Below are 22,185 nucleotides of genomic sequence, written 5' to 3'. Positions count from 1 at the left end.
AAAATGGTAACTGCCAGGTACAGAATCACAAGTCAGGGAACCAACTGGCTGGGAGCATTTGGTCCTTACCAAGCTGGGGAATGTGGTTGGTCCCCTACGGCAAAGGATTGTAGGTAGAGCAGGATAGCTGGGAACTTAAATATGGCCATTTGACCTTCAAAGCAGTGGTTTCCAGAGCATTTGAAACTCAACCATACCTCATTGTGCTGGGATACTGATTTAGAATCACAGTAAAATGACAGTTATTAAAAGAGCCATAACTACCCATTTCCAGTTCTGTGGTTTTCAAGTTCTTAAGCATTCTGGTTGGGCTAAGCCATGTTTTTTGGTTTTGATTTTTCTTGGTTTTGAAGATGGTCAGGTGTTTATGTTGTTTCAATAAATTATTATTTCAACTTAATTCCATAGTTAGGGCAAAACAAAGCAGAATAAAGGCTTCCAGTGAGTGGCATTTGGTTTGCTGAGATTTGTAACCACTAGTAGACATAAAGAAAAAAAATGTGTACAAATTGCCTCTTACCCTGCAAATTCAGTGTGCAATGCCACACAGAAAAAACAAATGTGGAACCAGGGAACTAGAGAAAGTGTTTCCAAAAGTTGCCTGGCCAATGGAGAAAGAAGTAAGTGCTTTAGGAGCCTCTGTCGTGGTACAGCAGAAACGAATCTGACTAGGAACCATGAGGTTGCAGGTTCGAGCCCTGGCCTCACTCAGTGGGTTAAGGATCCGGCATTGCTGTGAGCTGTGGTGTAGGTTGCAGATTCGGCTCAGATCTGGCGTTGCTGTGGCTGTGGCCGGCAGCTACAGCTTTGATTACCTGGGAACCTCCATACGTGGCGGGTTCGGCCCTAAAAAGAAAAAAAAAAAAAAAAAAAAAGAATTAAGTGCTTTAACCTCTAAGCTACACAACAGAAAATTCAGACAAAATCAAATGGTAACAGAAAATAATCCTCTGCTTTTGACATCTTTCTGTTTACTTTAGTTCTTTCAGGTATACCTTTCAACAAAGACTTGTTATTTTCCAACTTCGAGAGTAATATCTAGAGGTTACAGTGCCTGAAGGTATTAAAGGGTTCTTCTGGCACTTGATTTCCCCTTAGGGAGAATCTCTAAAGAGGAGCAAGTAGAGAGGTGAATAAATTGGGGGAAAAAATGTCCAAAGGAGAAGCATTTGTGTTTTCCTTCCCTGGAATATAAAGCACAAGAGTTTCAGATTTCAGAGTTTTGAAGGTTTTTATGAGAAATTATTGTCATTTTTATAGAATCTAGTCTATTTTTCAAAAATTGCTCATTATTATCTAACAGCTAGGCCTTACCAATGTCTAAAATTGTAGTGATTATATTTCAAAATGCAGTAAAATGGAGGTGTCACATAGCTCACCAGTATCAACAAGTTTGCAGTTACAGGTTTACAAGAGAAAATCCCACTTGAAATCCCAACACTGAATTATAAGACATTAGTGATTTCTTCCTAAAATTAGTGTTTATTTTTTCCTAATCGTTAGTGTTCACTTCTTTCTCTGCCAAATGCCTCTTTGTGTTCAGTGTGTGATATTTGTTGAACAGTACTTGGCAGGCTGATATATTAAGTAGAACTTGTTTAGAACATGGCATATTGAACAGATTTAAGATGACCTTTGGTCATTGCTGCCCAAAGTGGGGTAGAGATGATTTAGGAGCATGTATCCAACCAAACTCTTTTAAATTTATTATGTATTTAATGTACTCTGCATTAGAAAAAAATACAAAAGCAATTCTAGGATATAAAATTCCCTTTTTAAATGCATTTTTGTGTTTTATTTTAGGGGAGACTATTTTTTTTTTCTAAAGAACAATTAAATGGTAATTCAGAAGGCACTGAAACAGGGCAAAACCCCTAGGGCTGTATGTAAAGAGTTGAAGTTGAGGCAGGGAAACGTCACTTTAGGAGAAACTTCTTCAATCCAACTCCAAGACATCAAACTTTAAAAAATTCACTCACTGTGAAACAGGTAATATTGCAATGTCTGTCCTAACGCTAAACATTTTTGATCATTAAGAAGCTCCACATTTTTTTCTGTGTCTAATTTTATAATACAGAATCACTAAATACAAGAATTAAAAGTACACTTATTAGAGAATAAAATAATATAACCAATTCACTTTGCAGGTGATGAACTTCTCTAAATGCAATCAGCCCCTTTAGTGACCAGGTTACAGTTTGAAGCCAAGTGTCCTAACACTCAGCGCTGCAGCTCTCCCTGCCACAGCCACCTCCCAGACTCCTGACTGGAATATTTGTAAGTACTCTAAGGACAAAGAGCTTTTCCTAATAGAACCAATTCCCCAAATCATTCTTCTGTTTCAGCCTGCAATCACTACACAGTTGAGGATAAAATAACTTAAAGTGCAGTGTATCACAAAGGTGTTGGTTTCTCAAAAGATTTTTAACTAAAAGATATATGAACAAAAATCTTTAAAAAAGGAAGTGCAACGGGCTTATCAGGAAGAACTAAGGTTTAAACCTCAAAAGATGTTAGGATATTTTTTGTTAATAATCAATAATTTTTAAAAAATCAGTAAGCTCTACAGAGTTTTCACAAAATAATTGTACATGGATGCAATGAATAAGTCTGCAAAAAGCAGATTTTCTGTACCAAATGCCCAAATCAAGACAAATTTCAAGGTAACAGAAAATTTAGAATGAAAGGTTAAAAATGATCAGGGAACAGGGAAAAAAGGATGGTAAAGAATTGATTTATTTTAGGAGTCCAGTTCAAAGCTAAAAATAAAAATATTTCAGAATTAGAAGTGATTACTCAAAAATGTATTTTGCCCATAAGTGATACAGGCTCTCTTTGCAAAGGGTTTGCTAGCCTGGGTCTTGGTTGTAGTGGGGTTCAGAAAAGCAAGGCTAAAGTGCTGTTTTTGTAAACTTGAAACCTAAACATCTTGATGAGTTATGGTGTCTGCTTAGACTCTAAGAAGCTCCTTCTCACATCCTTAAAAGGCAAGCTGCTGAGTCTTGAGGAGAGACAGAGTTAGAGGGGATGTTGTTTTTAATCCAGGGGTAAATAAGGCCTCGAACCACCCCACTCCTGCCCTGGGTGACCTAGACCAACTTTCTGCTTAGGGTCATTCAGTAACCAGAAATTGATGCAAAAAGCCTGAGTTGTTTGTTTATTTGAGGGTTGATGGGTAAAAAGTCAAGCCCATGAGACCCCAGCAGCAAGCATCACCACAAAGTACCAGCTCTCCTTGCTTCTCTCTCTCTGGTCCCATGGAGGGGACTTCCACAGGGCAGCAAGCTCTCTGAAAGGGCCTGGTGCTGGACTCAGCGCTCGGGTAGGGGACGAGGGGGGTGTCAGCCTCCAATCCCCAAACTCACAAACCACCATCAGTTTCACAAACAGCTGCTTCTGACCAGAGATATAGAGGCACTGACCTCCAGTGATCTTATGAAAGAAGACTCAGAAAGGCTGTAGCTCTGATTTTTTTTTTTTTGAAGTGTTGGGGAATATATATATATGTATATATACATATATAAATACATATATATATATATATATATATATATATAAAGAAAATGAGATACTAGGAAAAGAGAAATTAGATAGGTCACTTAACCTCTCTTAGTCTCAGCTTGCTCATCTGTGAAATGGGCAAGTAGAACTAAATGCCGGGAATTAACCTCAACAGTCTCTGGCTTTTAACGGAGGGAAAGGGGCTGAGAAAAATAGAGCCAATGCAGAAAGACCACTTTACCCTATCTGTGGTGGTGAACTGGGCTTCCCAGAACAGTTCACTTCTGGGATGGTAATGTCTGCCTCTGTTCTCACCCCAACACACACACACACACACACACACACACACACACACACACGCTTTTTCTTTTCCCCAAGGGAATTGTTTGCGATTGAACAAGTGGAAGCATAAATAGCTTTGCGGAACTATTTAGCAAAGTCAATATGCAATTATGCAAAAGTCTATGATAAGGCTCCCTCGGAAGCAGAAAGCAGCACGGGGAATAAAGACAGCGTTTCAGCTTCCCTGGAGAGGCTGGTATGGGGAGGCTGTTTTACTTTGTCCCGGGGGCGGACAGGACTAGATCCCATTCCATCTCTGTGGCTTTCCCTGACTTGGTTTCTGCCGCTCTCTATCTCCTTATCGCTCTCTCCTTTCTGTCACCGTCACTCTGCGCCTCCTTTCCTTTCCCCTCTCTTCTCTTCTGCGCTCCCCTCCCCCGCTCCCTCGGTATCCCGGTCGGGGGCGCTGGGTCCGCCGCCTCCTGCCTAAGTATGAGCGCGGGGCGCGCCCAGCAGGCGCTGCTGCGGGGTGAGGCCGCCGGGCAGGCGATGCCTCTCCTTCCACCCGGCCGCGGCTGGAACCGGAGAAGGAACCGCATCCGCCCCCACACGGGGTTCTCCCGCGGCCGCTAATCCCATTAGCGCACCTGAAATAACCTCGCCACAAACGCGCGCTTGTTCCAGCCTGTCCAAGGGGGCCGCCGCGGGCGCAGGGGGGGACGGGGGGCCGGGTCCCCGAAAGCTCCTGCGCCCCGAACAGACTCACAGAGCACACTTGGCCTCGGAGGAGGCAGCGCGAGACGGGCAGCACCCCGGGGCTCAAGGCGCCCCCGGGAAGAACCGTCCAGGAACCAAGGCGAAAAGCTTCCAAAATTAGGCTAAGGGGCAAGGGGTGCGCCAGAGTCCCCGAATCCAGATGGGGAGAGGCTCCCTAGGGTGCTCAGCCCCAATAACCGGCAAACAGAACCGGGTGCCCCGTGTTGCCGCGTCCCGACCAACTCTGATCCTCGCGCTCCTGCTCCGGAGTCGCCACCGCAGCCGCGCAGGCCTGACCCCCTCCCTCCCTCCCGCAGAGGCTGAGGTGAACCCCAAAGGAGACGAGATCCCTGTCTGCCCTGGTGGGAGGGCGTGCACTGGCAGGAGAAGGGACCTTTTCACCCTTGGCTCTTTCCATATGGTTCAGGGTCCCGGGGAACACGGTCCCCTAAACCTGCCCTCACCAGAGTACCGCCGCCCTGGCGCCCAGCCAGATGCGAGTAGTTTCTGGAGTCCCCAACCCAGGCAGCACATCCTGTTGGGCGCCCCACCTGCCCTGGGCAGTCCGAGTACCCCACGCCCCACCAGGGAGGAGGGGGCAGGCAGGCCCGGGGCTCTGGGTGGCACGACGCGCGGGGACCGGACTGCGCTGCGGGGCTCCGCGGAACTGGCACCTGGCCACGCATAGGCGACGAGACAACCCTGCAGAGCGCTCAGTGGTGAAAGGACCCACTCCTCAGAGTCCCGGAAGTGGCCGCGGATCTTCCAGTAAATGAAGTTATCCTCGAGGAGCTCAGGAGAGGCGAGCCTCTCAGGGCTGTGGCTGTGAACAGATTTGTTTACGGCTTAGACGCCGACCTCTCTCATTAGTTATAAGTTTTCAAATTGGCCCTTTCTTGTATAAATCGCCTGAAAAAAATATGATTTTTAACAAGCACAGCCATAGCCTGATGTTAATTAAAAAACAAAACAAAACAAAAACAAAAACACGGAAAGATGATGTTTAAGTCTAAAAGGAAGGGCACGGAAAATACACTTTCAGATATTCACAAGTAAGTAACTACTCAGCGGGAGTCCTTCAGTTTCTTCTTTCCTTCTCTGTGTTTTCCAAGCTACTAGAATCCTTTCTGAGCTGCAGGAAGTCTTCAATGTTTTTCTTATTCATTAGATAACTCAATGAAATGTTAAAATGTTTATTTTTGAATAATCAGTACCATTTTTTTCCTGAAGGTTTTCACAAAATGTGCCCCTTTATACAGCCCATCATGGATGCTATTCGTGGCCAGTCTTGCTCATCCTGTTGCTTCACAGGTAAACGTTGGCACTGGGCGGCTAGAGATGGTCTCCAGCACTCAGTACTCCCACTGCTAGTTTAGACTACATCAAATGCGTGAATGCTTATGATTGGTTCCTATAAGAATTGTCTACGTTTCCTAGCTGTTGTTATAGGGTCCTTGTTCCAATCTGAACCCTTGGAACCAAACAGCATCTCATAAAATAATCTTTCACAGTCCAGTTGATGATGCTAAAGTTTAAAAGACACCCACCACAGCCATCACCACTCAGATCTCCTCCTCACTCCTAACCACTGCCATCTCTGTAGACCAACTGAAACCATCTTGTTCTTTTACACAGAAGTGCAAACAATCTCATGGTTTTAAGTAGTCAATGTCAATCCAAGTTCTCTGATGTATCTATATTTCACATAATATTTTAAAGTCATTCTGACATTGTGCCACATCAAAATATGTATTTGAAGTAGATCACTGAAACATATTTATGCATCAATAAAATGTCCTAAAGCTGTTTCCTCTTCACTATTAGGTTTTTATTAAAGGGTACCCTAAGAATTAGTTATGTACTACTAGAGGTTTTTTCCCCTCCCCTTTTTTAATGCAATAAGGGGTTTTAATTTCAGAGAAACAGATGAACAGTTTCAAGAGCCTGGTACCCAACTCTATATCTCTTTCACCAAAATAAGCTTGACTTCTCCATATTTTAGTGGTGTTGGACTTTATTAGTTCTCCACGATTTTTCAGAAACCATGTTAATATCAAACAGAGGTCAAAGTTAGCTTCATAATTTTTTTTTTGGTACAAAGCTCCCAAAATGCTAGAAAACCATAAATATTTAAAAAATCATATCCAAAATGTATACAATATTTTTAAATGTTTAAGACAACATCAAACAGTCTCTATTATACAAAGGCATCTGACTATGAATTTCACCCACACTTTCTCCCACATGTGGTCTCCAAGTGAAAATACTGAAGTTTCATATTTTCTTCCAACAGCACCAAAAAAGAACTGCACTATAACTTTTCTGATGACCAATTTCATTCTCTTCCTCCTAAAAGTACTCTTCTTGATTACTAAACACAATGTTACATTCCAAATTTCAAAAACTAACTTGTACATCCTGGATTACCAAGGCAGTAGATACACTGAACTTGACTGTTAAGCAAATTCATACTCAGAGTCAAGAAATATACATATTTTTTTAAGATGCTTGTCCCACCACCTTTTCTTTCTTTTCCTTCTCAAGCCGCACACTTAGACACACACCTACACAGCTGTATTAAATGCAAGTTTAGCCTTGTGCCTTCGTCAAGTGGTTGAGGTGTGCCTATACTTAATATAATGTCCTAAACTTGGATTTGAACACATGATTAGACCACAAAACCTGTCCTGTGAGTCTAAGTTGGGTCCTGTGCTCCTCTCTCATTACTTATCAGCAAGGAATCATCCCCCTGCCCCCAAATACTGGACGAGAAGTTTCCTAAACCATAGAGACTGTAGTTTTTCCATTGTCCAGTAGACGGCACAAAAGATCAAGCCTTCAAATGCTGAACAATCCACCAAAGCTGTTTTGTTTGGTTTGGAGTGTGTTTGAGTGTACTGTTCATTTTAAACAGTCAACCAGCCAGCCAGTGTTGTATCTGTGAAGCAGAGAAATATGCCAAAACTTAAGATAACTCCCCAAAGTTTTGAAATGTAGCAGCATGAAAAAGATTTGTATATCTGCTCAACCAAATGCTGCTTGAGATAATGCACCAACAGTTAAAGATGAGAAGTTCAGAGGGAAATGTTACTGAGAAAATTACTATTTAAAAATCACCTTTAAAGAAAATAAACTGGGAGAAATTACAAGGCATTTCATTTTTAATTCTCTTCTAATAGATGAAGAAAATATTTGCTACTTGAAGCTTCAAAATTCTATATTAAAATTGTGCCTGATGCATCTATGATTTTTATTAAACTGAACACACAACTCAGACCAGAAAATTAAGTATTGCACTTCAAATGGGTTTATGGATATATGGATGGATAATGTGTAGTAGAAAGAAGGGAAGACATTTTCTAAAATTTTTGTGAATAGGTTTGGGGAATATTGGAGGATGAAACCATTAGAAATAACTTAGTTGAAACCACCTCTCCTAAAGCAATGTGTGACTTTGGCTAATATTTATATTTTACTAAAAGATTTCTATTTCCCTTTTCATTCTATAGATGCTCCTTATGTAGAAGTGGGGGAGAGGGTAAAGTGTGGGCTAATAACTCATTTCCCAGTTAATTTTATTAAGAATTTATAGCACTGTTTAGAAAGTTTTAAGACAACCATAAATTTTATTAGGAATATTTTATTAAGCCCTCCATTTAATTAATAAAAGGCCTCTATAACTTCTGAAAATGTCAGAGCTAGTAATTATGTTAACCAGTGTAATTTTTCCCTCTCTAGAGACCAAAGCATTTTAATGATTTGAAATAGAAAAGTGGTAAGGAAAACACCCCCCCTTTCCAAAAAAATTTTTTTTCTTAACTTTTGCATTATCCACTCAGAACATGGCGACTGAGGTATTTTCCCTGCGATGGCTGGAGAGCCTCAGCTGACCTCTCATTGACTTCTGAACTGGACCCAGACATTCTTTGTTTTCTGAAGCAAGATGCAGTAAACAAACCTCCGGGTTCTTATAGCCTGGATTGCTTTGGGGCACTTGATTAACGTCTTCCCTAATCCTGTCGGTTAACCCCCTTTCATATCACCTAACCAGGTTTCTCCCCTTTATAGACCTCTAACTAGTTTATTTCACTTTTCTCACAGCCATTCATTAGCTCTGACTTCTTGGTAACTTTCTCATATGGCATCCAGGCTCTTATCTCTAACATTCCTTTATTATCTCCACTGGATTTTAAATCTATTTTCTTTAAACTGTCTTTCCCTCCTCTTATTTCTGTGTTTTGAAGTGCAAATGCTAATGTGGGGTGAGTTTCGGAGGATGAATTGTCCTTGAAGTACAAACCCCATACCTACAACCCACAGGACAACCTAAAGAGCAATCACAACATTTTAACAGGCATCTTAAAGTTAGGGGGGCAGATGATAAACCCTTATCATCCTGTGAACACAGCTGCCAAACTCGATTGATTAACAGGCTTTTGTTTATTCTGGGCTGGCAAATACACACACATGTTACCTAAAGAGGTGCCTTTTTAATTTCTGAGGGTTTTGAAGCTGACTCATCAGTGTGAACTTCGGGGACAAAAACCCAATTCAGGATAAAGGTCTTTCCAAAGACACAATTCCTTATAGAGAGCCAAAAACTAGAGGGGAGTTCTGGGGAGGACCGTACCAAGAGCCTTTTAAAGGGGCACTATTTGCTTTAAACATCTCCTTGCCAAGGGTCTAAACAATAGAGACCTAGGCCCCAATCTGCCTCTTTGGAGTCCTCATTCTCTGTCTTTGGGATGGTGCTCTGGAAGGAAAAGGGTAAGCTGAGTAGGGAAGGCCCCTGTCAAAAGAGCTAGGGGCAAGCGCCAGAATCCTTCACCATGTCAAGTTTTTGCACACTAAAAGTACTATTGCCTTTAAAAAGCAAGTATCTGACATAAGCTAAAGAAAGATACTGTCACAGAACAGGTAGAAATATCAGTAGTAGTTTTCTGCCTTGAACTATCCATTTACCTTCTCCTTTTAATAGGTGATTAATTGCTGCCCTGCTGAAGGAGTTGTTTTTTTTTTTTATGGCTACTATATTGCAACTCTTGATGTCTTCTGTGCAATTTCTCTCAGCAAGCCCCAACTGTAATAACTGTTTGCTAATTGTAAAATCCTTATCCAGAATGAGGTTTGGGCAAACAATTTGTACTACTGTAATTACATTGTAAAAGTGTTTCAGTCTCTTGATTGTTCAGAATTAATCTTATAAAGGCCTAGGAGTAGCATCAAGTTCACAGTTATTCTTGGAAAGGAGGGAAGAGGGAAGAAAGAAGCCACTTTTCAAAGCTAATGAGTTTAGTTTAAGCCCACAAACTCAAACTACCTCTTTCTCTGAGGAAAATCTGTATGTAGGTAATTTAAAGTTGAAGCTCATGACTGAAGAGCATCTGTCTCCCTACTTCTTGAAGTTTGGGGTTGTGATTGAAAAGGAGAGACTTACCTAAGCCCTCTTTTTCCATCTCTGCTAGAAAACAAGAGAAAACTTACGGGAAAGCATCAGTACAAAATACATTCTATTGTTAAAGGAAAATTGGCCTTTTCCTCATTTGAAAATGTCACCGCAGACTTGAGGTAACTCTAAGCAGGTTGCCTAAGTCTTTGCCAGAGAGCATCTAGGGCTGTTAAAAACTATGGTCATCGAAATGTATTTCGCAGGAAAATTCTCTTGGTTCAATTATACTTACACAATTTCCTTTGCAGTTCATTTTAGGATCATAAATGTAGCTGCGCCCCTGTCGATGCTTGGCTTGACGGCGCCCCCGCCCCCACTACCTCCAGCCGCGCCGATGCCTGGTGGCCCTGCTGGAGAGATGGAGCTCAAACCCCAGAAAGCAGCCGTCGGAAGGCACTCAGGTGTTGGCCGCAGCTGGCTGTAGTTCCGGGAAGAGCTTGCAGGCGGTCGGCCCAGTTTGATCCTTTCTGTAATCGGAAAAGGATTGCGTTGCCTGGCCCAGTCAGCTCAGTTTCCCGAGAATTAAACAGAGAAATCGCTTTTCTGAGACAAGGAGGTTCCATCTTGGCCTGAGTTGTTTCCAAGTTCATGTTGGGGAAGGAAGGGGCGGCGGGGGGAGGGGGAGGTCAGGCATAAAGTTGGTAATTCACCTGGATCTCCTCGGCTTTAACACGCGGGCCTGCCTTAACCTCCCGAGTGATGTATCCGGGCGTTTGTCCCCGAAAACAACACTTGGATGCGATGGAGAAAAGGAAGAGATCTGAAAACTTGGGGAGTGGGGGAGAAAGGAAGAGAGAAGACATGCAAATGATGAGGGATTCTAGGATGAGTTTTTTAAACAGTCGGAGCTCTTTTAAGGCAAAAAGCATCTGAAGGTTTGGGGTGTACGTGTGCCTTTGGGCACACATGAGACGAGTACAGTGTCGGGGCTGAAGGCTGGCAAGGCTCAGATACTGGGCTTTTTGAAAACCCCACTATTAGGGGGAGGTGGGCGTTGACTCCCGCGAAGTATTAAAAGAAGCAATACTTGTCACTTAAGGAAGTACGTGCGCTTGGTGGAACCTGATTCCAGATCTAAGTTCTGATGCTCGCTCTGTGTCCCCAGTTTCTCAAAAGCTCACTTAACAGAACCTTAAGCCCTATTTGTCGGACCGATGCAAATTATCTTTTGGTTTGCGCATTAAGAGTTGACTTCAGTACATTTTAGGGCTCCTATTCTTTTCTAAACAACCTTCGCGGATAGGAGCACCCAATCTTTCTCAAAACTCTTCCCCTTACCTAACCCCCCTCCCTACCCCCCACCTTTGGGGTGAAGGTGGGTCGGCAACTGGTGGAGTGTAATGAGGGTAGGGGTGCCGGGAGTGAGGGGCCCTCTACTTTGGGGGAGTCAGCCTTTTGGCCACCATCAGGGCGGGAATCAGGACTGGCAGTTTGCATTCCCGGCAGATCGAAGCTCCCTGCTGATCGATTATTTGATAATTGATTTTCCCCGCAGCCAATGCGCGGCCGCCTTGGCGGGAGCGCCTCCTGATTGGCCGAGCCCTCCTCCCCGGCTGCCTACCGAGATTTGGGTGAGCTCATTTTCCAGTCGACCGCAGGGGGAGTTTTCTGCGAGGTTTCAGCTGGAGGGAGGGGAAAAAAAAAAAAATCCTGTTCCAAGCTGAGCGAGCTGCGAGCCCTGCTCGGGGATGTGAGGTTTCCAGCCCGCTGGTCGAGCTGCTGCGACTGAACCTTCTCGGCAGACCAGGGCTCTGAGGGCAGGAAAATAAAAACGAAAATAGCACCACTAAATATAATAATAAAGGGCAGCCTTAGGGTGGGAGAATAAAGGAAAGGAAATTTTTTTGTTTGTTTAAGCCAGAGAATAGGTGTTTAAAGGAAGAAAGTTAAAATTAGTGGCTGGTTGGAGCCTCTGAGTTGTGCGTAGGGGGCAGCTTTTTGTCTGAAATCTCAATCCCCGGAGTGAATTTCTTTTTCTTTGGCACTGGGAGTTCTCCCTGAGCCTTGTCTGGGGGATTGGAAAGGAGAGTCGGGCGGGAGAAGAGCTGGGGAGGAGAGCGCGGGGCGTCGCCGGGGCAAGAGCAAGGCCGAGGCCGGAGCCCCTCGGCTCCTCGAAGACAAAGGCGGCGCGGCCGTAGCCCCAGCCGAGCGCGCCAGCCCAGCCGCGCCGCGCCCTGGGCGCACGGCCGCCTCTCCCAGAGCAAGTCGGAGAAAAAGCCTCCCTCCTCGTCTCCCTGGCCTCGGCTCCACCCGCGAGGTCTGGGCTGCTCCGAGCCCGCTTCGGGTTTCGCTTTCTGGCGATCATAAATAGCTTCGTGTTTGTAAACAGGCGCTGGGGGCACATTCCCGGCTCTCGGTTCATTGTTCCCTCCCTTCCTCTCTCACTTCGCGCAGAACGCCGGGGCTGAGGCTGCGGGCCTCCGGGACCAGGAGATGGGGGCGTCCAGATCCCCAAAGTGAGAAAATGCAAGTATTTCCTTTCTTTGGGCCGAGTGTCCACCTCCGACCGCAAAACAACAACAAGAACAACTAGAAGCTGGATCTGCAGAAAGCCCCAGTCATCTCCACCCCACGTTCTCGGGACTCCTTAGCAGAGCCCAGTCTTGCTCCTGCTCCTCCTCATCCTCGCTCCCGGTTTGACTTTTCTACTTGGGGCGTTTGGTTCTAAGAATCCACTACTCTCTGCATCAGCCCTCCTCTGCCCCGCAAAACACTGGCAGACCCCAATAATTTCGAAGAAAGTCAGGAAGTCTATGTGCGGAGTCCTGTGCAAAATAACTCCCGCTACTGCTTGCCCCGCGTTTATTCCCAATTTATTTCAAGAGCGTCAGCTTTGGGGAGAGAGTCTGTAGGGGGAGGGAGAAAAAAGAATACGGAAAATAAAGCCGGCAGCCGGGGGCTACTGCCCGCGCTTGTGCGCGTGTGCCCTGGGTGTGTGGGTGTTTGTGCCTGGGCGTGCGATTTAATGGAGCGCCTCTCTGCCTCTCCAGTGCGGCCAGAGCTCGCTTCGCGCACCCACCCCTGCCTAGGAGCCTACTTGCTGCAGCCCAATGCATTGTGTAAGACGCGACCTGTTATGGCCACCACTACTTCCGGGTTCTAGCATTCTGGTCGGAATCCACCTCTCCGCCTGTGCAACACACACTTTACACACGCACGGGGACTGCAAGCGGGCAGCATCGATCGTGGCTCCTTTAAGACAAACTCAGACAGACATTTTTTTTTTTAACCCTCCTCCTCTAATCTCCCTCCAGTGCAGCAGTTGCAAAGAGGGAGAGAGAGAGAGAAAGAGAAAGAGCAAGCGAGAGAAGAGAGAAACTGATTAGGAATTAGGAGTGATTCAAGGGAAGCGAGCGCTAGGGCTTTGTGCATTTGAATATTAACATTTGAGGTGTTCTGACCAGAAGAAGAGAGAGCGGATGATCATTCATTCACCACGTTGACAACCTCGCCTGTGATTGACAGCCGGAGTGGCAGAAAGCCATGAGATTTGGTAGTTGGGTCTGAGGGGCGCTCTTTTTTTTTTTTTTTTTTTTTTTAACTGATTTTTGGGGGAGAGAAGATCTGCATTTCTTTTTTTTTTTTTCCTTTTTTCTTTTTCTTTTTTTTTCTTTTTTTTTTTTTTTTTTTTTTTTTTTGCCCCCGCTGCTGTCTTGGAAACGGAGCGCTTTTATGCTCAGTGAGTCCGGCGCTTTGCTTCAGGTCCCGTAGACCGAAGATCTGGGACCAGTAGCTCACGTTGCTGGAGACGATAAGGGATTTTTCGTCGTGCTTTTTAATTTTTTTTTTTCCGGGGGAGTTTGCGTATTTGCTTCTTTTCACACTGGCCTTAAAGAGGATATATTAGAAGTTGAAGTAGGAAGGGAGCCAGGGAGGCCGATGGCGCAAAGGGTACGTATTAAAAAACAATTGTGGAACTCAAATGTGAGATTAAATTGAAACATGGCTGAAAGACACTGCTAAAAAGTTTCCTTTTTTTCTCTGTCTTTTTGAATGAGGCTCCTAAAGCCGTGGCCTAAAGCGAGTGGATTTATTCAATGCATTTGTAGACTTATGTATGTTACATGTAATTTTTAATTCAAGTAATCAAGTTTTCTATAGACTCCTAACCAGCAGCTACATAAAGAAAAATACAAGCTCGGGCAACTATCTGTTTAAAAAAACAAACCAAAAAAAAAAAAAAAACCCAACAACCTAGATACCTAATGTTATAGTTTGAGCATTCAAAGAGCAGAAGTTTAAAGCTATTTTTAAACTAAAATAAGCAGCTAAAAACTTCTGAAATGTTACTGATTATGCTCATCTTTAATATCACTGAAAATATTTAGCATTTTTAAGCAAATAACTTTGTCACAGTACAATGGTTTGGGGGGGTTGGGAAGCATTCATCTTAAAAGTAATTTTAATGTACATGCCTTTTTATGTAAGGTAAGACTTTGTAAGTTTTTCTTAGAAGAGCCCTGCACTAATTGGATACTAAGCACACAACTACTCACTTTAAAAATGCAATACTAATTTCCCCAATATTCCTATTTGAATGGAAATATAGTGAGAGTAAAGCAAGACAATGACAACCCAACTGAGGTAGTTTCTTAGAAGAAAGGGGGTCTACAAAAAGCCCTCCTTGCATAATTTGTGCCCTGGCCCTCAAAGCCCTGTTTGCAAAAGAAAGTTACTAGGCTGACACATTTTTTCTTTACTCCTTTGGTTCAGGCAAATGTCAGCATTCTTCCAAACTCTTTTCACACCTCTGGCTTTAAGGAGATGAAAGTGGCAATTCCTCTTTTCTTTGAAAATCATTTCACTCTTGGCGCCTCCAAATCTTGGGGAAAGGACTTGGCTGAAATGAAGCAATGAGAAAAATCTAAATAGCTAAATTCTGCACACAAAAATAATGACAATCAATATGAAAGTTTTTCTGGATGAGGAATCTGATGGGGGGTGTGTATGTGCATTTACTTTTAAATTTGCTTTAAACCTGATGAGTAGCATTTACCTCATTGACTTCTGGTCTAGGGGAAAAGTTCATAAGAGTAGAAAAAAAATAGAATAATTAACTGCTCCAATTGTAGATTTTCTTTAACTTTGGGGGAATATTGCCCAATTCTAAATTCAGCCCTAATGTACAAGAGAAGCTACCCTTCTCTGAGTTTCATTTATAAGGGGGCCAGTTAGTTTTGTGTGATTTAGCAGAGTTTGTCTTGGAAAGCAAAGGAAATTCAGGGTCTTGCAGGACTGCCTAACCTCACGCTGGCAGGGAAATAAAATGAGAAGCCTGTCTGAATTCACATGCTTGGCTTAGCTGTTCCCATCGTAACTTTTTTTTTTTTTTTTTTTTTAATTCCCTCTGTTGGGAAGGGGCTGTGAAACTAGGCGGGTTTGTTGCACTGTCCTGGCACGTTTTATTGTGATTTTGGATTTCCTCCTCCAGGGACTAGAACGTTTTACCTTCTGCCCTCTGGGAGAATGCCTCCCTTTCTTCCTTCTTTCTTCCTTCCTTCCTTGCCAAAGGATCCTGAATTTCTGACTCTTTTATAGGGAACACAAGTTAGGGCAAGACCATTCAACCTAGCTGAGTCTCACTGAGAATCCTAGAATTTTTACTTTAAAAAATATTTTTAAAATAAGAAATCTCCATTCAGAGATGCAAGGCCACCGAATTCCGGGTTGAAGGATCCAGCTGAACTGACATTATATAAGCTCCGTGCCCTGCCGCTCCCCCATTTGCCGGCCTGGCCTTCTGAACCTTGTTTCTCTCCTGTTTGTCATGCAGTACGACGATCTACCCCATTACGGGGGCATGGATGGAGTAGGCATCCCCTCCACGATGTATGGGGACCCGCATGCGGCCAGGTCCATGCAGCCGGTCCACCACCTGAACCACGGGCCTCCTCTGCACTCGCATCAGTATCCGCACACAGCTCACACCAACGCCATGGCTCCCAGCATGGGTTCCTCCGTCAATGACGCTTTAAAGAGAGATAAAGATGCCATTTATGGGTAGGTACGATGGGCGGCAGGTTAAAGAGTTGAGAGGCGATGCTTCTCCTGTTTCCCTTTGCCCTTGGTCAGAGGAAAGCCAGAGCTCTCTGGACTGGAGGTACATTATTTGGTGACTTTTCATTCGCTTTGCATGGAGATCTGGGGGAGGCGGCCTGCCATTTCAGACGCCCCCCATCTCCGCACACGCTCCGCGCGCGCCCAGCGCCCCGCGCCACCGAGGCCCTGTCCGCGGAGGGGTCGCGGTGTAGGAGTTGCCAAAGGTCCCTTGTCCCCTCAGACCCTGGCTCGGTCGCTCAGCCGGTTGGACTCCTCACTCCTTGACTTTGCTGAGAGAGTGTTGGGGCTTTCTAAATGTAGGCGCCTTTGTGTTGGAACGAAACTTTTAGTTTAAAGGAAAATCTTTTAAGCCACTGATTGTTCTGACTTGCTAAGTTTACTCAGCCACCGTATGCTGGCTCTGCCACCGCACAATAAAATCAAGGGAGGACAGTTGCAGGTCAGGCAAGGGGGAAGAGGCTTTGCATTTAGGGGGTTTGACCACTGTGGTCAAGGAGAGGAGCTCGCTTTGAATTGTTATAGACCTTCAGAAACTCCTAGCCGTTTTAGTACTTTGTGTTCAAAGGCGAAACCTGCAGGATTTGGAAGTAGAGGCGGGGTGCTCTCGGGCCAGTGTTGTTTTCCGCTGCGTTCACCCCGTATTCTCCCCCGCCATTCGGTTAGACCCTGGGCTAGTAAAACCCTTTGAAAGTCACTTGTGCCTACTGTGTGCTGATGCGTGTGGGGACCTCTTTTTACTTTGCAGCCACTTTCATTTCTATTTATTTCTTCTTTTGGAAAAAAAAAATCAGACAACACTGACCCTCCCGGCTGAAAACCCTTTCTGCTTTATCTCCTGGTCCCTTGTGCGATGGGCTTGTTTAAATCCCAGCCTCCTCTCCGCAGCGTGAACTGCAAATGGTTTAGGCTCCGGGGCAGGACATTTGGGGAATCTTTGGAAAGGACCCCAAACTGTTAAATTCCCAGCTGGGCTGTGAGAGCTAATAAAAGACTTGAGACACCTCCTTGGGCATTAAAAGATCCCCCCCCCCCTTTTAATGGGCTGAGATAAGCGACATCTAGGCCCTCTCAATACTAGCTGCTTTGCCATTCCGCAGGGACAAAAATGAAAGACTTGACCGCAGGAACCTTTGCAGGAACTTTCTCTGGGGGGCGGTGGGGGCCATCGGCGAGGGGAGGGAAGTGTGCAGGGAGCCGAGGAGGAGCCCTCCGGCTCTCCGAGGACTGTGGGGTCGCGATCGGGAGATGCAGCCCTCTGACAGTCGCTCCGGCAGCCAGAGAGATCCTTTCCCCAAGTTAGCTGAGCGCCTGCCACCAAGATCCCCAGAGCCCTGGGCTTCGCGAGGCGGCCTTGGAGGAACCCACTTGAACCAGCTTTCCCCACCCCAGCGGCCCACGCCTTTCTCCCCCTCCAGGTCCTGGATGTGCAGCGGAGGGACGAGGGCTGGTCGGGGTGGGAAACTTAATTCAAAATGGCTGCTGGAACCGCTTGGGTTTTATTCTTAGCAAATGTTACCAATTTCTCCAGCCAGATATGCTGAACCGATCCTCAGATACGGTCCAAGGCTTGGGGCCTCCGCCTTCGGGGGCCCAAAGAGGAAGGGGACGTGATCAGTCACTTGGGGGTGGGCGGGGGGAGAGAGAAAGGGGAGCAAGCCGATGACAAAGTCAGGGAGGGGGTCCTTGCCTTGAGCTCCTCCGACTGTTTTTCTTGGGCGCCTTTTTTCACTGCTGTGGGACTAACCATTGTGTTGTTTGTGACTGTTGTATTTTCTTGCAGACACCCCCTCTTCCCTCTCTTAGCACTGATTTTTGAGAAATGTGAATTAGCTACTTGTACCCCCCGTGAGCCGGGGGTGGCGGGCGGGGACGTCTGTTCGTCAGAGTCATTCAATGAAGATATAGCCGTGTTCGCCAAACAGGTCAGCAAAATCATTGTTTCAAAGTAAAAAAAGAAAGAAAAAGAAAGAAAGAAAGAAAAAAGGGGGACAAAAATCCTCTCTCCCCTCACCCAGCACGTTTTCAAAAGTAACCAGCGAGCAGTCCGCCCTAAGCCAGGCCTGTTACATCTTCCCTGAGCTTTTCCTCCTCAATGAATATCTGTGTGCGGACGCCTGAAAATCACCCCAATTCTTACCCACGCCCGCTCCCTAACCCGAGGCAGAAAGCTCACTCTGTAAAATGTTAACCCCAAAGCCCACGCGCAGGAGCTGCCTTGGACTTGGCGCGCTGGGCAGCGGTCTCTTAGAAGCACAGTTGCTGGGAGAAGTCACCCTGAGCTCTGGGCTTGTTTTCGGCTTATTTGACTCTCATTGAAGGGTTTCTGCACGGGACGAACTCGGTGTCACCGAGTCTCTCCCGGAGGTTACCTCCTGCCCCCGACAGTGTAATGAGGCAAGAAACTAGGAAGGCCACCAGATTTCAAATGTTTCTTTCTTTCCCCCCACCCTCCCCTCCCTCTCCCTTCTCCTTCTCACTTGTATTTAGATTCGCGCAGAAAAACCTCTATTTTCTTCTAATCCAGAACTGGATAACTTGGTAAGAGCGGACCCCTTCCTCCCCTTCCCCCATCCCCCCCCAACTCCCCCTCCCCCCAAGCTTTGCTTTGAGAACCCTGGGGTTTCCTAGACGGGTCTTCCCAGAGCTGCAAGTGGGCTGCAAAGGTTTCCATCCCTGGGCAAGTGGTCCGGGACAGGGTCCCAAGGAAAGAAATTCAGTTCCAGAGGGGCCGGGCGATCCGGCGCGGGGAAATGCGAGCTTTTGTTTTTTATGACAGCCGGGCAGCGCGGCTCTAATCAGCGCGGGGATTTATCTCGGGGCCTGTCAGCGTGTGTGCTTAAACTTTGCGAACTTCCCAGCCCTCAAAGTCGCGTCACGAGGGCAGCGACCCGGGCCAGAGCCCCCAAACCTCCAGTTTGTCTGAAAGGTGTGCGGAAGGCGGCAGAAAGTTTGCAGAGTGAAAAGCCACAGTTTGGGGACTATAGGGACTATTTTCCGGGCACTCCTTCCAAGGAAATACCTAGTCGAGGGATGCGGCCCTCTGGGGATGGGGTAGGGGCAGGGGGGCTGAGAAAGGAGGGAGCCAAGGGGGAGGAGAGTGTTTATGATCCCCACTTAGATGCCTGGTTGTTGTTTTAGCTATTTTTTTCTCCCTAAGAAATATAAACCTCTAGATGGTACCCGGTCGCTGCTGTTAAGTTTTAGTGTTATTGCCGTAAATCAAAATAACTCTATTTACTTGGGGGAGGGGAGATGGAGATGGTAGAACTGTGACAGCCAATTTTCTGCAAACTAGGAATGGGGCGCTCATACTTTTTGTATCTTTGCAGATGATTCAAGCCATACAAGTATTAAGGTTTCATCTGTTGGAATTAGAGAAGGTAATTTCTCTAGCTCTTTCTCCTTTTGCTCCCCCATACCCCCAAACACACAGAGGGGGGGAGGGTTCAGAATGGCTGAAGTTCTGCCTTCGGAGACATTTGCATAAATGTCTTTCTTTCTGGTAATTAGTGTCAAGGCCAATCTTAGAGTCCATTTCTCTTTGCAGTTTAATTACAATTTCAGCCACTAAAACCGGGATCACAAGCGCCCTAGCCTTGTATTCATTCTTAATACCTTGCTGGCTTTGTATAAATAGTTGCAATTCTATGTGTCCCCTTTGATGTTTAGAATGCTGTTGTGAGTTTGCTTCAGAGGTTATACCTCTGTGGTCTCTTCTCTTCCTCTTCCTCCTCTTCCTTGTTACCTCTGAGGGGCAGAAAAGTTTTGTTTAGTTTTAGCGAGTTTCTGGAAGACAGTCTGAGAGCAGCGGCAGGTCAGACAGGGAGGAGAGGCAGAGCGGGAGGAGGAGGGGCGGGCAGGGAGTCTGGAGGAGGTGGTGGGGGAGGCACTTTAAACCTTTTGCAGAGACAAAGCAGAGTTGATAGTTGTGTCAATTTCTTGAATCTGGGAATCCTGCACACACCCCACCTTGACACTCAAGAAAGGGTGTGGGATAACGTGATTTTGCTAGCTTGTTCTATAAATCTCAGCAATAAAAACTTAATGCATTGTAATTCAAACTAACATTAAATTGCAAGCACACTGGGGTTTCTTGTGAATTTTTGCATGTCAGTGCTGCCTGGGTCTGGTAGAAGACTGCTCCACTTAAACCTACATATTTTGAAGCATTCTTTTTCCTTTGTTTAAAACAATTAATCAATTTGATACCTTTTTTTGTGTGGCCATAGGTCTTTTCTCCCCATATCAATCTTTTCTTTTTAAGGCAGCATCCCAAAATATGCTTCTTATGGATTAAAAACCCTAATTACAAATGTTATAGGGATTTAGGCTATCAAATATCTATATCTATATCTGTATCTATCTATATATCTCCTATAACAACACAGTATTGGTCCTTTGGATACACACACACACACACACATGCACACACATACACATATATGTGTGTATATATATGTAATTTTTTCTTATACATGTTGGAAAAGGATTTATGATAAAGTAACTGGACAAAATTAAATAGTTTACCTTAAACGTCACCCACACAGGTCACCTCTCTAATGGCCACAGCCCCAGGAGCAGATGAATTTAACACGGGTGTTGAATATGTTGTAGCCTGTGAATCATCTTGTCACTGTCAATTTTCTGGGATATCTCTATTTTGCAAGAAAAGAAAGTTATTCCTAATTCTGGATGCGTCTGGGGGTCTCTGGAGGACAATTGCCCTGTGTTTCCCCTATTTGGAAGTTTGGATCTCACAAGGGGGGTGGATTGCACTTGTCATTGTCATTTATGAACTCCTGATTATATTTCCATTTTTTTATTTCTTTCATAATGTAGGTACACGAATTATGTGACAATTTCTGCCACCGGTATATTAGCTGTTTGAAAGGGAAAATGCCTATCGATTTGGTGATAGACGATAGAGAAGGAGGATCAAAATCAGACAGTGAAGATATAACAAGATCAGCAAATCTAACCGACCAGGTATGTGCTTTTCAATTTCAACATCCCTGGGAAAAAAAAAAAAAATCTGTATGCATATTGCTTGCCGGGTCACTAGCACCTCCTTTTATTATTTGCATATGATTAAGTCCCTTTTAGATACATTTCCATCGAAATGAAAATTTTTGAATAATGTGGCTATTATTGCTTCATTAAGGCTAGCTCTGGGATTCGACCTGGAGAGATGAGCTTGTAAAAGCTTTGCCTGCAAACTTGACCTGTTTCTTGTCGCTTTTAATTTTTGTCTTTATTTTATTTACCCTCTATAATAATGGGAGTGTTAACTGCCAGTGACCGCCTGTGATTGTAGGGCTTTGTTCTGGAGCATTTTCCCCCCTTCTATCTCGAAGAAAAGAAAAGTGTAGGATCTGCTTATTTCTTATTTTATTAGGAATAAACCCAAGATAGGTGGTCTAAGAGAGACAGGGAGGGTTTGAAATCTAGCAAATGCTGGCTATTTTCTCCCTGTCTATACGGTTCATTAGCCTGTCTTGTCAGTTTTCCTCGGCCGAACGCTTCTAGACCTCACTGAACATTGCTTTGTGCAGTGCTCGCTGCAAGCTCGCCCATTTTATTGTACTTAACAGAAAAAATAAGACCAGGCCGAGGTTACAAAAACAGATAAATATGGACGTTTCTCCTCCTCCTTTCCACTCATCCTCCAGCTGGTACGTGCTCTGGACCCTCTGGGTTGGCAGCTTTTGGAAGTGTCAGCGTCAGGGGCACCCGGCGACTCCCTCAGTGTGGTGGGTGGGGGACCTCCCGCCGCCCTGCTCTCAGCTGCCGGCCTCGGCTTGCTTGGCCCCCTCCTCTCTCGCATCCTCCCTCCAGGCGCTTCTTCCGCTGCGTTGCTAAGTGGGGACGACTTTTATTTGGAGTTGCTGGGGGGATTTCTCTCTCTCTCACCCCAACACCACTGTTTGCTTCCAGCCTCTCTCTCTCTCCTATCTTCTCTCTCTCTCTCCTATCTCTTGTATCTCCGGATTGGTCCAAAGGAGTTGCAAAAATGCACTGAAAGTGAAAACGTGAGGAGTGGGTGAGATGAAATAGGGCTCAGGACAGCTCTCGGTTGTGAATTGTAGCATTGCGTCTAGAGATTAGGGTGGCGGGCCCGGCCTGCGCCTCTCCACCTA

At 45.2% G+C, this 22,185-nt stretch overlaps 1 protein-coding gene, 1 long non-coding RNA gene and 1 pseudogene across 8 annotated transcripts in view; 1 reads left to right on the top strand and 2 right to left on the bottom strand.

Moving 5' to 3' along the window:
* LOC106509799 (uncharacterized) overlaps positions 1 to 10,926 on the bottom strand; it is a 50,450-nt gene extending 39,524 nt beyond the window's left edge. For both annotated transcript variants that reach the window (XR_014839712.1, XR_014839713.1), the window contains exons 1-2: positions 10,639 to 10,926; positions 10,221 to 10,455 (exon numbers count right to left, since the gene is read on the bottom strand). This is a non-coding gene — a long non-coding RNA (uncharacterized LOC106509799). The remainder of the gene's footprint in view (positions 1 to 10,220; positions 10,456 to 10,638) is intronic.
* A 544-nt stretch (positions 10,927 to 11,470) lies between these two features.
* Positions 11,471 to 12,500, bottom strand: LOC146404757 (uncharacterized; annotated as a pseudogene).
* A 592-nt stretch (positions 12,501 to 13,092) lies between these two features.
* MEIS1 (Meis homeobox 1) overlaps positions 13,093 to 22,185 on the top strand; it is a 140,281-nt gene continuing 131,188 nt past the window's right edge. For all 6 annotated transcript variants that reach the window (XR_014839695.1, XR_014839694.1, XM_005662507.4 and 3 more), the window contains exons 1-6: positions 13,093 to 13,879; positions 15,762 to 15,988; positions 17,829 to 17,970; positions 18,536 to 18,586; positions 19,378 to 19,428; positions 20,888 to 21,034. Coding sequence is in view for 4 of the 6 variants with exons in the window: in XM_005662507.4 (XP_005662564.2) it covers positions 13,868 to 13,879; positions 15,762 to 15,988; positions 17,829 to 17,970; positions 18,536 to 18,586; positions 19,378 to 19,428; positions 20,888 to 21,034 (630 nt within the window). In the remaining 2 variants the exon portion in view is untranslated. The remainder of the gene's footprint in view (positions 13,880 to 15,761; positions 15,989 to 17,828; positions 17,971 to 18,535; positions 18,587 to 19,377; positions 19,429 to 20,887; positions 21,035 to 22,185) is intronic.

This window comes from Sus scrofa, chromosome 3, assembly GCF_054392235.1.
Source record: "Sus scrofa isolate SSC_HxYL_T2T_F1_AM1 chromosome 3, Sscrofa_HxYL_maternal_Yorkshire_Landrace_v2.0, whole genome shotgun sequence".
Taxonomy (NCBI): Eukaryota; Metazoa; Chordata; class Mammalia; order Artiodactyla; family Suidae; genus Sus; species Sus scrofa.
The sequence above is the reverse complement of the archived record's forward strand: the minus strand, read 5'-3'. Positions and strand labels throughout refer to the sequence as shown.